Raw genomic sequence first — 15,917 nt, 5'->3', positions numbered from 1 at the left:
ATTATTATACTATACGATATATAAATATTAAATGCTATATTTGGAACGTTAGTATTTAATATTAGTATTAAATGCTTTATTAATATATATATATATATATATATATATATATATATATATATATATATATATATATATATATATATATATATATATATATATATATATATATATATATATATATCCAATATAATAATATTTGTAGGATTGCATTTTATAAACCAGAAACTATACATTCGCATGCCCTTACTGCTCCTAGCTTTCTTGCTATATCTATTATATCTATTAGACAACCACAACTGATTTTGTATTTTATTATTATCTCAAAAACCCTTTGATAGGAAAATTAATGAAAATCAGTTTTAGAAAGTTAGAAACAAATCAAAGAGAATTAAAAAGAGGTAAAAAAAATAGTAAGATATAAAAAAATAACAAAACTAGTTATTGTTCTAATTTATATATTCATTATATTTTTTGTTACTTTTTAGAATCAACACAGCTAAACAAATATTCATCCTCATAACAGCGACTAAAACCAATTAATTATTTTAAATTTTATACAAATGAAATACGAAGAAAAGACCAAAATGAGAATTCCTGAATTATATATAACCAAAAGTATATTTAAGCCAATATATTTTTTTTCTCTTTAATATCATTTACAGCAATATAAAACTTCCAGAAATTCACCAATTGGATAATGTAATTCATGCTATAAAAATTCATAAGTCGTAATGTCAAAACTAGCATCGAGTTATTAATTTGTTTAATAAGTATAACTATAACAAACGATTTAAATTTTTTTATCAAATACAGCTAAATCCATAAGTATTGTAAATTTGAATTTAAACTGAAAGAAAAAATAAAACACTTTTATAAGATTATAGAAGTTGTAAATTCATGTATTGAATTATGTAATATAAACGTTTTAAAAAGTACCAAAATTAATATTATAATATTCATAAACTATAATTAATTTTTACTTATTTAAAAAGTTAAACGGTAAAATAAAGATGATTGAAGAAATATCATAATAACTTAAACTAATCATTGACATGGAAACAATTTTCACACGAATGGCAACCAGGGGTATTCCAGTTTAGTTTCACTGAATGCGTTCATTCTGCTACATACAAATAATTAAAACTTTAGTCATCAAAATTTCTTGGGGCAAGGGCCACTTGAAATAATCATCGGATTATTGCTTCTCAGCTGCAGCCACGTTTGCAGGGCTCAAGAAACTGTACGTCCATAGCATATAGAAGCAATGTAGAGGTTCTTAGCCCACTTCTCCTGTAAAACCAAACATGTATATAATGATGAGACCTTAATTAACAGGAAAAACTAAAAGCATAAACAACAAGTGCATTATTTCAGACCTTAACATGTGTACTAGGAAAAGCAGAAGTCCTAAGTGTTTCCTGAGTTTCATCTAAAGGTTTCCTCCTTGGCACACTAAGGACAAAAGCAGCTTGGTCCCAAGTTGCAGCAGTAGATGTGATTCTGTAACCGCTGTCCCACCGCTTGTGAATTCCCTCACTAGGATACAGAAAGTCTAGTTCAATCACCTGAAATTCGAATAAACAACAATGGAAACAACTGTTATTTATGCTTACGAAGTTGCATTATGAACTACATTACTGATAGATGAATGACCTGGTCTGAATATCCTGCACCACGAGACATGACGACTCCCCATCTCGGCCCTGAGGTGGCCATTGAAGTCACGTAAAATCCCTCCCTCCACTTTTTGTTAATCCACTTAAAAGGAAATGAATCACTGACTTTGTATGATTGCTGCACAAACTGTGTACCTGGAATCCAAGATCGTATAGTCAGCAGAAAAATAAAATTGAAAATTGCCAATCGACATAGCCGATATATATACACACACACACTCTTTGGAGGAACCAACCCTTGGACATTACTACTAGCGAGCTCCCATTTGCAGCTCCAGCAATTGCGCTGATGTAGTAACCTAGTTCCCATTGCTCCACGATCCATTCCTTCAGGTAAACCAAAACCGAGTATCCGCAGTTAATAAGCATGCCTTGATATTATATAGGGTTAATTATTTTTTAAGGTGATTTTTGAATTTGTCCTGAAACTGTGATCTTGGTCTCTATAATTTAAAAATAAATGGATGTTGTCCTTATCACCTAACGGCGTAAATTTTTGTTATGTGACAACCAACATTGTCACATGTATGCCACCTTTTGTGTCCACGTGTGTTCTTCTTTCCCTCCCCCATTCTCCTCTACCCACCCTTCTTGCCCCCTCCCCTCCCCCACCCCACCCCTGCAGTTCCCAATATAGTAGAATTCTGAAGAGACTTCATTAGTGGGTGAAGAGAGAAGGCGAAGAGAAAAAAAGCAATTACCCCCATTCTTCATAAACCCTAGACAATTAACCCACAACTTCTCTTTCCTCTATGCTGGAAAGTAATCCCAACCTTTCCCTTTCTTTGTGCTTCAGTAAGCCTAACCTAGGGTTCCAATGGGGGAAAGAAGAGGAAGAACGATGACTCGGATGTGGAAGAATCAGAAACAGTGAAGATTGATTAAAAATGATTGATTAATTAATTAATTAATAAAGTGGATCCCTTTTTAAACCATTCTCTTGGACACTGTTTTGGTCTTTGTCTGGAAATGCTTTTACGTCCTCCATGCGTTTTCACATGCTTGGATTTTGTTTTAAATAACTTATTTTTGTGGTTGTGGATGTCGTTCTTCAATCTGCTTCGTAACTGGACAAAAGTATTGGACCAAAACCCCGTCAACGGTAAATTAGTGCGGATGGGTGTGTGAGAATGAACGTGGGGCAATGGCAACTGCAGTGAGGGTGGGGAGTGGAGGAGTGGCAAGGAGGAGGGGGGGAGGGAAGGAGCGGCAAGGGAGGGCGGAAGAGGGAAGGAGCGGCCAGGATGGTGGAGGGAGGGGAAGAGTGGCAAGGAGGATGGAGGAGGGGAGAGAAGGACACACGTGGCATACACGTGGATACAATGTCAAAATGTGGCTATGCCGTTTCCAACATAAAAAAAATTAACAAATTAACACCCTTAGGTGATGAGAATTTCATCTATTCGTTTCTAAAGTATAGGGCCCAATGAGGATCAAAGTTTTAAATAGGGAATAATTCCAAAATCACTTTATATTTTAAAGATTAAAAACATAATTAATCCTATTATATATTAACAAATCTACAGGCTACGATCATCCAAGAAAAAGACATGAGCAATAATTTCAGACAAAATTAATCATTATTGAGTAAGCTGTATGTTTGTTGAAAATCTAATCTGTAAACAATCCATAAACATATAAAAGCAATGGATTGAGATTTACCTTATGGAGGAAGAAGGGTGACAGTTCGTAAACTTGGCCAGCGAAACCTGTCCCCGCATCCATGATTAATGCCCATACGCTCTGACATGAAGCAACACTGCTAATATATAAGCCATCCTCATTTCCTTTCTCAATGTGCTGGGATAACCTTGCATCTGATACATTATAGTGATATCTGCAACACACAACACAATCGTTACTAAAGTACAACTCCCTTACATTAATTTCAAACGGTAGATAACTCTTAGCATATTACTCCTGTGACTAAAATATGAAATCCGGAGCAAGTCAAACATAGAACACAAGCAAATATACACAAAAAGTTGTACAAACAGATTTCATAAGATGCTAAGGAAGGGGAAATGTGCAATTAACATCTCTATGCATCAGTTTAAAATGCCAGAAATAGAACATAGAAATGACAAAACAAACTTCATGACATGCTAATTTGTACCTTTGTTTCATTGGTCTACGAGCATTGTAAACACTTATCCACTGTGATGCTGGCAAACCAATACGAGTCTTCTTTTTTGGCTGGTCATCGTCCTCTTCTTCCATCGCTAACCGGCCTCTCTTATGGCCAATGAGCTTCAGACAACAAAATTAGCAATATCACCCATCTTACACACGATCAATGAATGCATAAAGTAGTAACGATTATATTTACTAAAATCTTGGAATGCATATAAAACAACACAAATGTAAAGGGATAGCAAAATTGATACCTTTTGTGCACCTTCTGTATTAATTGGTCTAATATCTGGGTTAGGACCAACAATTCCATCAAATAGAGAAATATATTTTGCATAATTGGGTTCTTCGTCAAACTTTAAGTTCACAACATGTTCAACAAACTGCTTAAAAGGTTGGGGACAAAAGCAGCAAATAATCTCTGGAGATGTTCCCATCTTCTTCTTGCAAACCAGAAAACCTTTGTTTTCTCCCTGAGAAAATAATGTTAAAGACCAAACTTCTGAACATAAGAATAACACTAAGTTGTTTTAATATGACCAACCTGGAATCCCTGCCAAGGAAGGCGACCTCGGAGGAGAAAAATCAATGTATATGCAAGAGATTCCAAGTCATCCCTCCTGCTTGCAGTTCGCCCTAAATGTGCATGAACACTAGCATAACGGACTGTGCCTCTGCAAATATATCCCACATAAGTTATTAATACCAATACAGAAGACTGTATAATAGATGTATAAATACTTTCTACATGGTCCAAATTCAATTACAAATACCTAAACACATCTGGTCTTTGATCATATTCCACATGTGAGCCTGTTGCACTATCCCTCCACTTAGTAGCTGTACGCCCAAAACATCAAAGGAAGTGTGTAATTAAGCACTGGTAAAATATGTAAATATAATAAAAAAAATTAAGTTGACAACTGTATCATACCTAATCCAAGATCTACAAGGAACAATTTTTTCTCATCAGACGTCCCAGGAGGACCAAGCAGAAAATTTTCAGGCTTCACATCCCCGTGCACATATCTGCCATATAATGTAGCCATACAGTTTAAGGAACATAACTTCAAGTATAATGAAACACTATACAATATAAATATAAATACACACACACTACTGATGCAACAAACAAGACTTAGCTTACAAATATCAAAAAATTATCAAGCAATGTGGATGGTACAAAAATTACCCTCGAGAGTGCATTTTTTCCAATATAGATATTGCTTCAATGGCAATACAAGCAACCATTTCAGTGGACATGCTGGAATTCACAAAAACGTATTAGCACACCAACAAGTTAAAATCAACTACAAAGAATACAATCTTATTCATATATGGCATAATTCCAAGAACTTACGTATGGGAGTTATTATTATTCCAAACATCCCACAGACTAGGTCCCAGTATATCCATAACCTGCACAAATTAATTTATCGAGTCAAACGTTCAAATTTTAACCAAGACAATCTCAAATACGAGAAATATAGAATCATCCTTCAATATAATAGTTGTGATAGTGTTACAGAAACTGGATCAGAAACTCTTACAAACGGAATTCTAAAATGAAAAAACAATGAGTGTTCTGCATATTTCTTTCAATTGCACCAAATGTTCAGAATACATCCACTGGCATTTCTAGGGTCCAGCAACCCCCCACACAAAACACATATTTATCCATAACCTCCCTCCAACCCACAACTATAACTACTACAAGAATTTGTTAAACCTTCCAGCAGGGGTTGAGACTTTTGTGTAGGATGTATAACCTTCAAAAGAGCCACATGAAAAATGGGATCAATTTTAGAATAAGGTGGTAGCTCTGACAGAACGGCTCCCACTTTTGCTAGAATCTTGTAGGGACCATAATATCAGGGACTCAAATTTTCATTCACCTTTCTAGCCAATGGTTGCATTCAATATGGTTGCAACTTGAGATATACCCAATCCCCTACTTTCAACTGAACCTCCCGACAATGAATATCAGCATACCTTTTCATTTGATGTTGAGCCTTCAACAAATTCTTCTGTAACTCTTTTAATGCAGAGTCTCTGTCTAAGTAAGCTTATTAATTTCATCAATCCGAGAATGAATAGTTGTCCCTCTCAACAGAGGAGGAGGGTCTTGGCCATAAAGAGCTTTAAATGGAGACATTCGTGTAGAGGCATTATAGTTTGTGTTAAACCAAAACTCAGCCCAAGGTAAATGTAAAGGCCACTGCCTTGGTTTGGTACCTGTTAGACGTTGTATGTAGACTTCTAAACATTGGTTAACAACTTCAGTTTGTCCATCCGTCATGGATGATAAGTTGTGCTCATTTGAAGTTGAGTTCCTGTGAGCCAAAACAGTTCCTTCCAAGAACTGGCCATGAAAAGTTGATCTCTATCAGACACAATAGTGGCTGGAAAACCATATAGGCGAACCACTTCCTTGACAAATAAGTCAGCTATAGTTTTTGAGGAAAATGGGTGTGACAAAGCAAAGAAATGGGCATACTTGGTTAAGCGGTCAATCACTACCAGAATAGAATCTTGCCCATGAGCTTTACTTTCCTCCTATAAAATCCATTGATATGTCAGTCCAGCTTTTCTCCATTGATAACGTGGCAAAGGTTGCAGCACCCTTGCAGGAGATAAAGTACTAGACTTATTTTGCTGACAAATATCACACACAGCCACATAATCTTTAATATCAGTTTGCATACACATCCAATAGACAATCTTCCGCTCGCATTCTTATTTGATGGTATCACAATTTAGAAAAAACGATGGCTCCCCCAATTTCAACAAATAACTCCTCTATAATTGGAATTGGAAATTTATTAGGTACACTAACTTTGTTCAAAGCTATATAATCAACTCAAAAGCGCCTTCCCCCGCCTTCCCCCATCTTTCATTCTGACCAAAATAATAGGACTACCATATGGACTTACACTTGGGCGAATGATGCCCGCTCCCCTTCCAACATCTCCTTCACCAAATTTTCAATCTCCGATTTTTTATAGTGAGGATATTTGTATGGTCTACTATTTGGTATTTGAGAATCCGATTTTAACACAATAGCATGATCTTGTCTCCTAGGAGGAGGAAGAGTAGTGGGGGCCTAAAAAATCTGTTAATATTCATCAATTGTCGATTGCACCCACTCAATCCCCCTGCCTCTTCTCTGTTGTTACAATTTGTTTCCATTCCAAAATATACCCTTCTCCCTCCTCTTGAAGCATCCGAGTGATAGCTTTCAGAGAAAAGGCAAATTTGATTAATTTTGTTCGACCTTTCAAACCATTTCTTTTCCCCATTGATTTCAAATTGAAGAGTTAAAGTGTCAAAGTTTGCTTTGATCTTGACCCTAACTAACCAACCATTCCAATCCCAACACAATACCCACTGTACCCAAACCAAACAAGAAATTTTGTTGAATTGTCACATCATTCATCCTTAGCACTAATCCCTCACACATACCTCTCTACACAATGTTGTGGTGATCTCTGACTTCCATCGAATAAGGTTTTATGTAAACCACGGGCTGCTGGAGTGTGGTTACCAAGGTATTAGATATAAAATTATGAGTTTCCCCACAGTCAATTAAAATCACCACTCCGCGTCCCAACAATAGTCTCCACAGTTTCAAAGATCTCGTTATGAGTCCTGATATACTTTGTAGAGATAATTGAGTTTCATGTTGTTCCTCTTCAAGACAAACTTCTCCATTGGCTCTTTCGTCTTCTTCCTCATGCCCTTCTAATTACATCATGACATTGAGTTGTTGAATTTTGTAATTGTGATTTATGCTATATTTTTCATCACAACAAAAACGCTCTCCTTTTCTAATCTCTTCATAAAGTTATGATTGTGTCAATCTTGAAAATGCCTCTGCCATGTCCATTATTGTAAGTCTTTACCTTATTACTACTCTTGCTGGTAAAGAACTGAGACAAAGTATTTGTCTTTGTTGCTGATCTGGTTAGAGTTGAATTAATTGAGGCCATCGATCTTGATGGTGTTGTTATCCATTCTCTTGATCCTTTTTAAACAGGCAAACGCCTACTTTCCCCTATGCCCTTGCAATCTCCTGCGGCCTTTGCTACGGCCATATTCTTTCATTCAATAGCATGGGCTTTGTTCATCATTTCGGAAAGATTATTAGTTTGGTATAACCTCAGTTCAGCTCTAATCTCTTCTAGTTACCCATTAGAAAAAATCTCCATCGAATGCTGCTCCTCCAACCCCTGAATGACTCTGACAAATCTATCAAAATGTGTGATGAATTCGGTGATTGAGTCCTCCTGCTTTCGAGCCAACAACAATTTGAACGGGTCTCCCGTCAAAACCGGTTGTAACCTTTGAATAAGAGCATTCTTGTAACCGAACCAAGACTGGTTTGGGATGCACATTTCCCACCATTGAAACCAAGATAGTGCATTACCTTCCATCATCACCATAACAACAACTATTTTTTTTCCTATTCTTATATCCCTCTTGAAAGAAATAGCGCTCAACTTTTCCTATCCACCTCATAGTATTCTTGAAACCAAACCAAGACTAGTTTGGGTTGCATGTTTCCCACCCTTGAAGCCAAGATAGTGCATTACCTTCCATCGCCACCATAACAGCTTCTATTTTTTCTTGTTCTTGAACCCCTCTCGCCGGAAATAGTGCTCAACTTTTCCTATCCACCCCACGGCATCCTCTACCTCAAAAACAGGAATATCCAGCTGCCTCCATTTATCACAATTCTTGTTTCCCAAGAACGCCACCTCCACAAAGTCTTCTTGGGTATCATCATCAACAACTCTTTGATCTCAAGAATTTGCTGGACTTGCATTCCTCCAACCGAGCCATGCAAGGATCTTGTTGTAAGCATCTGGCTTCCAATTCTACATCCCTTTGGGATAATTTTGCATGCAATCTTTCTTCAAAACCTTATGGTAGTTGAATGCCTACGGCTACAGCTTTCTCCAAAACCTCCACTCTTGATTCTATCATTCTTGTAGTCACCATGTGCAATAACCCACAGAGCCCAAATCAAGCTCTGATACCAGTTTATAGAACTAGATCAAAAACTCTTACAAAAGGAATTCTCAAATGAAAAAGAAATTAGTGTTATGGATATTTCTTTCAATTGCAACAAATGTTCACAATACATCCATTGGCACTTCGAGGGTCCAGCAACCTCCCACACAAAACTACTTTTGTCCTCTCCCAGACCCGAAAACACATATTTATCAATAACCTTCCTCCTCCCTCCAACTATAACTACTAACAGAATTTTCAGCTAATTAAATCAATTAGTTGTATTTCTATTACTTTTTCTTTCATAAACCTTCGTAATAGGAGGTCCTATTCTAGCATAATGAACAAATAGTCAAGAATAAGATTCAACATCGTACCATGACATAGTAGTCGCCCTGTCTGCCCTTGTAGTGTACTTGTGGGACACCATGACTGCCACCGAGAGTGCTGTACAAATAATAGGGAAAGATGAACATGACGAATGGCATAGCCTAGAAAAAGAAGAAATGGAGACTATAAAAAGGAGACAGAATAGCACTCACTTGTACACTTGCCACTCATAGGGTGGTCCATAGGTACATCCCTTACTAGTTCTATGCTCAAGTTTTAATGCAACCTGATCAAACAGTCCACAATGTGAATATCTGAAATTTCAACATAAGTAAAACTTCACATTCAATACAGAAAAGATACATATACCTCTACAGCCCCAGGTCCAGTTCTCTCATTCAAATTTCCACTACAGCGTCGTCCAACATATACCTGACCAAATCCACCCTTGCCAAGTTTTCTTTCTACTTTATAACAAGGGGAATTACCTACTTGGATCTGTACGCAGAAGAGAAAAAAACTAGGATATCAGTATCAGCGGAACATGTTATCATGCATATTTATGCTTTCATGATTTATAAGATTCAATTAAGAAAACTAAACATTTATTGATATCCATGACAGCACAACTAAAGAGAAATGTGAGAAAACTGTTGTGGGAAAAAAAACTCAGAACTCTCTGTAGAGACTGTTGAACAACTGTGCTTGAATAAGTATGCTCTTTCAATTTATTGAAGAGTGACTTTTCAAACTGCCGGTGTTTCACAGACAACTAAAGATGTTATTTGGTTTGCATCCAGTCTCACTCCAACCTTTACTCTCTAACATAGAAGTATGCGCCATTGGACAAAAGAACATAATATGCTATTACAAGTGCAAAAATCATATCCGGAAATCTAGACAAATTTTAAGTAGTGCCAGCTAAATTTCAGAAAGTAAAGTCATAAGTATTAGGATGACCATCTAAACAAATATGTAGCATAGACAAAAACACACCAACCGAAGAACTATTGACTATTCACGTTATAGTTGAAACAGGATCTTTTTCATACGTATGGGTAAACTGTATTGGCAATGGATTCTTTCATAGATAGGATGGGATAAAATGAGAACATGTAAAAACAAAAACATACAGGCAACTATTCCACTACTAGGATGTTTTTCTGCATGAGTGTCTAAATGTTACATGCATTCTACAGATGCAATAATATACAGCTTATGCGTATTTGAAGAAAACTGATATGACTATGAGTGTATAAAGTCGTGTGTCAAAATAGATACTACGTATGAAATGAAAACCAAAACAGAGTGCTCACACCAACACACGTAAAACCTGTTTTTTCAGAAACAAATAAGTCTCACAAACTATATGGGTAGGTAAGAGAAAATAGAAGACTGCTCCACTGCACAGAATCAAACATGTCAATCATGATTCTCACTCTTACCTTATAAAATGTCCAGTCATTTTTCATGAGCCAACTTATGAAGTTGTGATGATATGCTATTTAAAAAAAGTGTAACAGCCTGTGCTCCACAAGGAAGGCACAATCACACTAAAGACTTAACAAGAGGACGGTAAAGCCTACCACTAAAAAACTTTAAACAACGTTTCAATGATCTGACCAAAAAATGTCAATATCAGCCAAACTTAACCTAGCGTTTTCGAAGAAAATGGTGTCCCAAATTTCCTCTCTGGACATTAACAAAGATGTGTCATGACAAAACTCTTAACGCTCGAAACTTTCATGATATACCAACATCCGATGAAAAATAAAAAATAAAAATAAAACATGAAAAAAAAATAACCATAACGACCAGACCTTCTGAGGAACCTCGGGAGTATTGGCATCATCTTCACCACCGGCATTGGCCTTGTCATTGCTCCGACCTCCGCTGACATGTCCAACCATCTCTTTCTCGCCTACCTCTTCCCTCTCCGCTCCAGCCGCACCAACACCTTCCCCCAATCCCCGATTCTCTTCCTCCTTCGCAGAAACAACTACTTGCTCATTTACCACCACCACCTGCACCGGCGGGTGCTGTTGTTGTTGCTTGTGCTTATTATTTTCGTTGTTATTAGTCTTCGGCACTGCTGCCGCCGCTGCCGCTGCACGCCGCCTCCGGGTCCTCGTCGCAATCGCCTCCCCTTCCACTGTTGGACTCTGCAGCCGCTCCTGTTGTTTCGCTGCTCCCCGGCCCCTGTTCGCTCCGTTACGCAACACCGGCATCGTTCATCCTTCAAATCTCATCCTCCTCGCGCAAATTCCGACCGAGGAAAGAAGGAATGAAATTCTAAAAACTTCACGTTTCTCAAACGTCGCTTTGTCTCCGATCAAAGTCAGACTCTCGAAATATACCGAATATCTCCCAGAAGTTTGAAGAACCGGGCCGATTTCGTCCAATAACAAAAACCAAACAGCGAGCGGACAGAGCAAAATGTGACACAAAACGAAAAGCGGTTCAAACGATCCACACTATTTAGATTACTCGAATCTGTGAGAAAAAAGATTGTCGTGGTGGAATTAGGGTTTCGAAACGATCAAGCAGAGAAGGAAGAAACCATGGACGAGGATGAGAGAGAAAAATAGAGGGGAAGAAAGCTTTTGAGTACTTGCTGAGACAGAGTACACGAGGTTTTTTTATTTATTTATAATATGATAAGAAATTTTTTTAGTTTTGTGAAACTAAGGAATAATTACTTCGATAATTCTAAAAAAAAAATAGTTTGGTTTTTATGAACCGTAGATTAGACGACATTAGACGGCTTGATTTGATTAGAGTTTTTTTAGAATAAATAAGACTTTAATGGAAATAAAATATAATTAATAATTTGAGAGAATAAGAAATTACTGAAAAGTACTCAGAATTTACAATTGATCTGTGAAATGAATTTTTCTTCAGAACTGGTGCTATTGAGGAGGATTGCTGTAGTGCACGATCGTGCACCGTTATTGCGCTGTGGAGGCTAACATCTCTACCCTTGTTCCTTGCTTGTACGGTATCGTGGGTCCCAAGTCAACTCGATCAGAATCAATAGGATTTAAAGGTTGACCAAGTTATTGGAGTTTTCCTCTTTTTTAATAGTTTAAAAATCTTTTGGTGTTATGGTCATAATTTCTTTATCATTTTTTAAATAATTTGAATTGTTTTAGAAAGGCTATAATATATATATATATATATATATATATATATATATATATTACCCTGAAAATATACTAGATAAAATTTTCAATATCAAACAAAATTGTTTTAAATGTCTTATTATGATTTCAACATACAAGATTATTCAAATATTAATTAATTGATTATCAATTAAAGTATTACAATAATAACCACCACTAATATATAGTAATATTTTTATACATAATATTAAAAATGCATTTTTTATATTGTTTTGTTTTTAACTTATTTATCAAAATCTAAAATATTATAAATACATAATTGTTATGAATAAATGATTGTTCATGTTTTAACTATTTGTATTAATTATTTGTAGTTTTTGAGTTGTATTTTTTGGTTATAGATAGAATTTTTTTTTTTCAAGAGATAACATGCAGAAAATGAATTTGCATTATCTCTTGCTTTCTATTCTTGTTATATTTTTCGTCTTTCCATTATAAGTTTTATGTTATATACTCTAATCAATCGAGTTAGTGAATGTTTTCTCTCAAAGAATATTGTTATTTGTATCTCTTTCTAATATTTCTTTATTTGAAATTTTATTTTATATTTTTATTTTTACGATAAAAATTATTTGTCTTTATCAATTTCAACCTCTATCTTATTATTATTATTTATTATGATTTTTATTATAGTGATGATTGTTATAGTTATTATTTATATTTGATTATTTTTCTAACACTTAATATTATTATACTTTCATACAAATATATTATTAATAATGGTGATAAAGGTTATTGAAGTCATACACTAAAGCACCTTGAAAATAAGGAAAAGAACATAATATTATAAAGGTTTTGATATGAATTTGAGGTTTTTATTTTGTTACATTATACATATATAAAGGTTCAAAATTTTTGAAGATAATGTTTTATACTTAGTTTTATTTTATATTATGTGATAATATATGACTTGTGGAATTGATTAATTTTGGATGATACTTACAATGAGTTGAGGTTATTAAGTCCACTAAAATTAATTATAGATATAATTATTTGGTATGCAGTGGTGTTGTATGAATTAATAAATATATTGTGTGTTGTTAATATTGCAACAACTCATACAACTCTCTAAGAGTAGTAATTTTTCTTTTGTTTGGTTATGCGAGAAGTCACTATTAAAATTATTTTCTAGCACTACAAATACAATTGAGGGTCTCAAATATCTATTATACTTCTGCCAATAAGTCTAATAGAAATTTTTTAAGTTTCAAGTATATTTGTCTAAATGTATATCATATTGAGACAAACAACAAAGGATATATGTAATATATTTATAGCACTAAACTTGGGTTGAATACGAAAATGTGTGTTGGAGAAATTATCAACATTCTCATATGGCCTGTACTGTACATATATTAGTAGAATTGAAATGCATGTCATTATAAACCAGAAGTTTGCTAATTAAAATGAATTCCTTATTTGGCATGATCAGTTGAGTCATACTGGATGTATCATGATGCAAAAAAAAAAGTTAAAACTCGTGTGTATACCTACTTAAGAGTCAAAAACTTATTCAGTTCAATGATTTCTGATGTACTACATATTCATAAAGAAAATTTGGTAATAAGACCATCATTAGAAAAATTAGAAATTAGTCGATCTTAATTTTAAAACGAATACAAGGTGGTATTTGTAGTCCAATAAACTCATCGTATGGATCATTTAGATATTTCATGGTTTCAATTGTTGCGTCAACTAAATGGTCACATATTTGTTTATAATCAACTCGCAGTCAGACATTTGTTAAGTTATTAGCACGACTAATCAAGTCAAGAGCTCATTTTCCATATTAATGTTGGTGAATTTACATCTCATGTTTCACATGAGTATTATATGTCGATTGAAATTTAAGTTGAACATTAAGTTTCACATGTTCATACTCAAGATAGAGTTGCAAAATCATTAATAAAATGTATAAAATTGATTGTAAGACCATTACTTATGAGAGCCAATCTTTCAATGACCTCTTGGGGTTATACAATTTTGCATGCTACAATATTGATTCGTATCAAGCCAACAAGTTATGCAAATATTATATTATGCAATTGGTTTTTGGTCAATAACTTAATATTTCTCATTTAAGAATTTTTTGGATATGATGTATATGTTCCAATTCCCCCACCAAAAGGCACTATGATGGATCTTTATAGACGATTGAGAATATATGTTACATATGATTTTTCATTAATAATAAAATATCTCGAACCATCAACAAGAGATTTATTTACAATTCAATTTACCGACTGGCATTTTGATGAATAAGTTTTTCCAACATTAGGGTGAGAAAGAAAACAAATGGAAAGGGATGTTGGTTGGAGTGAATTATCATTATCTCGTCTTAATCCCATTAGATGTTTTCATTGACACAAAAACATTAATTAAATCACATACATCATCTCCTAATGCTCCAAATATCATTGATATTAATTAATAACATGCATATAACATGGTAGGCCTGTTGGTTCTAAACACACGCTTGAAGCGTGGTAGGCTATTAGTTCCAAAGATAAAAACCCTCAAATGAGAAAATGAGTTGAAAGGCAAATGACCTAAAAGGTGGAAACTTAAAAGATTTATTTAGCATAATTCATGATTCGGTTCCAAAAGAACCTTAGGTGCCTAAAATTGTTGGATGAGATCTCAATAAAATATATTACGAATAAGATAATAAGAATCAAAATGAAGTCAACATTGCCTAGACTTTTGAATATAATATAAGGATAAATGTTATAGAATGATAATGATGATAAAGAACCAATGGCCATTAAAGTTTGTCGACAAATAAATGATTAGTCATAATGGAATGATGTACTAGAAGCATAATTAAATTCGCTTGCTAAACGAAAGGTTTTTTGAGTTTTAGTTGTCTAAAAAGATTTACACATACATCTAATGGATGTTGTTACAGCCTATATGCATGATTCTACTTAGAATTATATTTATATAAAACTCCTTTTGAATGATTTAATTTGTCTAATAATGCAAATTCTAAACAGGTTTATTCAATAAAAATAAACAAGTCCCTTTTGTGGATTAAAATAATCAAGATGTATGTGGTATAATTGTCTTACATATTACTCTTTAAAAAAATAATATAGAAATTATCTTAATTATCCTTACATTTACATGCAATGGATAAAAACTGAATTTGCCATCATTATTGTTTAAAGACTCACTTGACTCAAGTCAATTTGGTTTCCAATTACTTAACGATATATTATACTACTTTTTTAATCATTCTCATATTACAATAGTATCATTCATTCTTAAAACCATAATTAAACTCCTTTCTTATATTTTTTATACTAGGTCTTTAACATGATTTGTGCCTAAAGAAACAGTGGTCACAAATTCCACCTTAAATAGTATAAGTTAATGAAAATAAATAAATATTACAATGTACATAATAAAAAAATTTGTATATATATATTATTGTACTAGCATATTTTTTTGTAATATAAAAAAAGAGCAAAAGAGGTTTAAAATATGAAACACACATTTTTTATATATACAGTAAATATGAATTAATACCAGTAAATATAATAATCATTCCTATTATTTTATTTATAATAACATAAAT

At 34.1% G+C, this 15,917-nt stretch overlaps 1 protein-coding gene across 4 annotated transcripts; it reads right to left on the bottom strand.

The window, feature by feature from the left end:
* Positions 1-1,026: 1,026 nt before the first annotated feature.
* Positions 1,027-11,784, bottom strand: LOC108320618 (casein kinase 1-like protein HD16). Of its 4 annotated transcripts, none has more exons than XM_017552090.2 (16): positions 10,976-11,784; positions 9,525-9,653; positions 9,368-9,441; positions 9,203-9,272; positions 5,173-5,231; positions 5,005-5,076; positions 4,747-4,841; positions 4,586-4,652; positions 4,357-4,486; positions 4,067-4,285; positions 3,796-3,929; positions 3,342-3,516; positions 1,895-2,006; positions 1,657-1,814; positions 1,380-1,568; positions 1,027-1,293 (listed from the first exon to the last, which is right to left on the bottom strand). In XM_017552090.2, exons 1-16 carry the CDS (start codon positions 11,381-11,383, stop codon positions 1,234-1,236), a joined length of 2,151 nt encoding a protein of 716 aa, XP_017407579.1. In that variant the 5' UTR covers positions 11,384-11,784; the 3' UTR covers positions 1,027-1,233. The 4 variants fall into 4 exon arrangements, 2 of the variants coding, with proteins under 2 accessions (XP_017407579.1, XP_017407581.1); XM_017552092.2 differs by having other exon boundaries at positions 1,916-2,006; XR_001831401.2 differs by lacking the exon at positions 1,027-1,293 and having other exon boundaries at positions 1,430-1,568; positions 1,893-2,006.
* Between the last annotated feature and the right edge of the window lie 4,133 nt (positions 11,785-15,917).

The sequence above is a fragment of the Vigna angularis genome, chromosome 9 (assembly GCF_016808095.1).
Source record: "Vigna angularis cultivar LongXiaoDou No.4 chromosome 9, ASM1680809v1, whole genome shotgun sequence".
In the NCBI taxonomy this organism is placed as follows: Eukaryota; Viridiplantae; Streptophyta; class Magnoliopsida; order Fabales; family Fabaceae; genus Vigna; species Vigna angularis.
The sequence above is the reverse complement of the archived record's forward strand: the minus strand, read 5'-3'. Positions and strand labels throughout refer to the sequence as shown.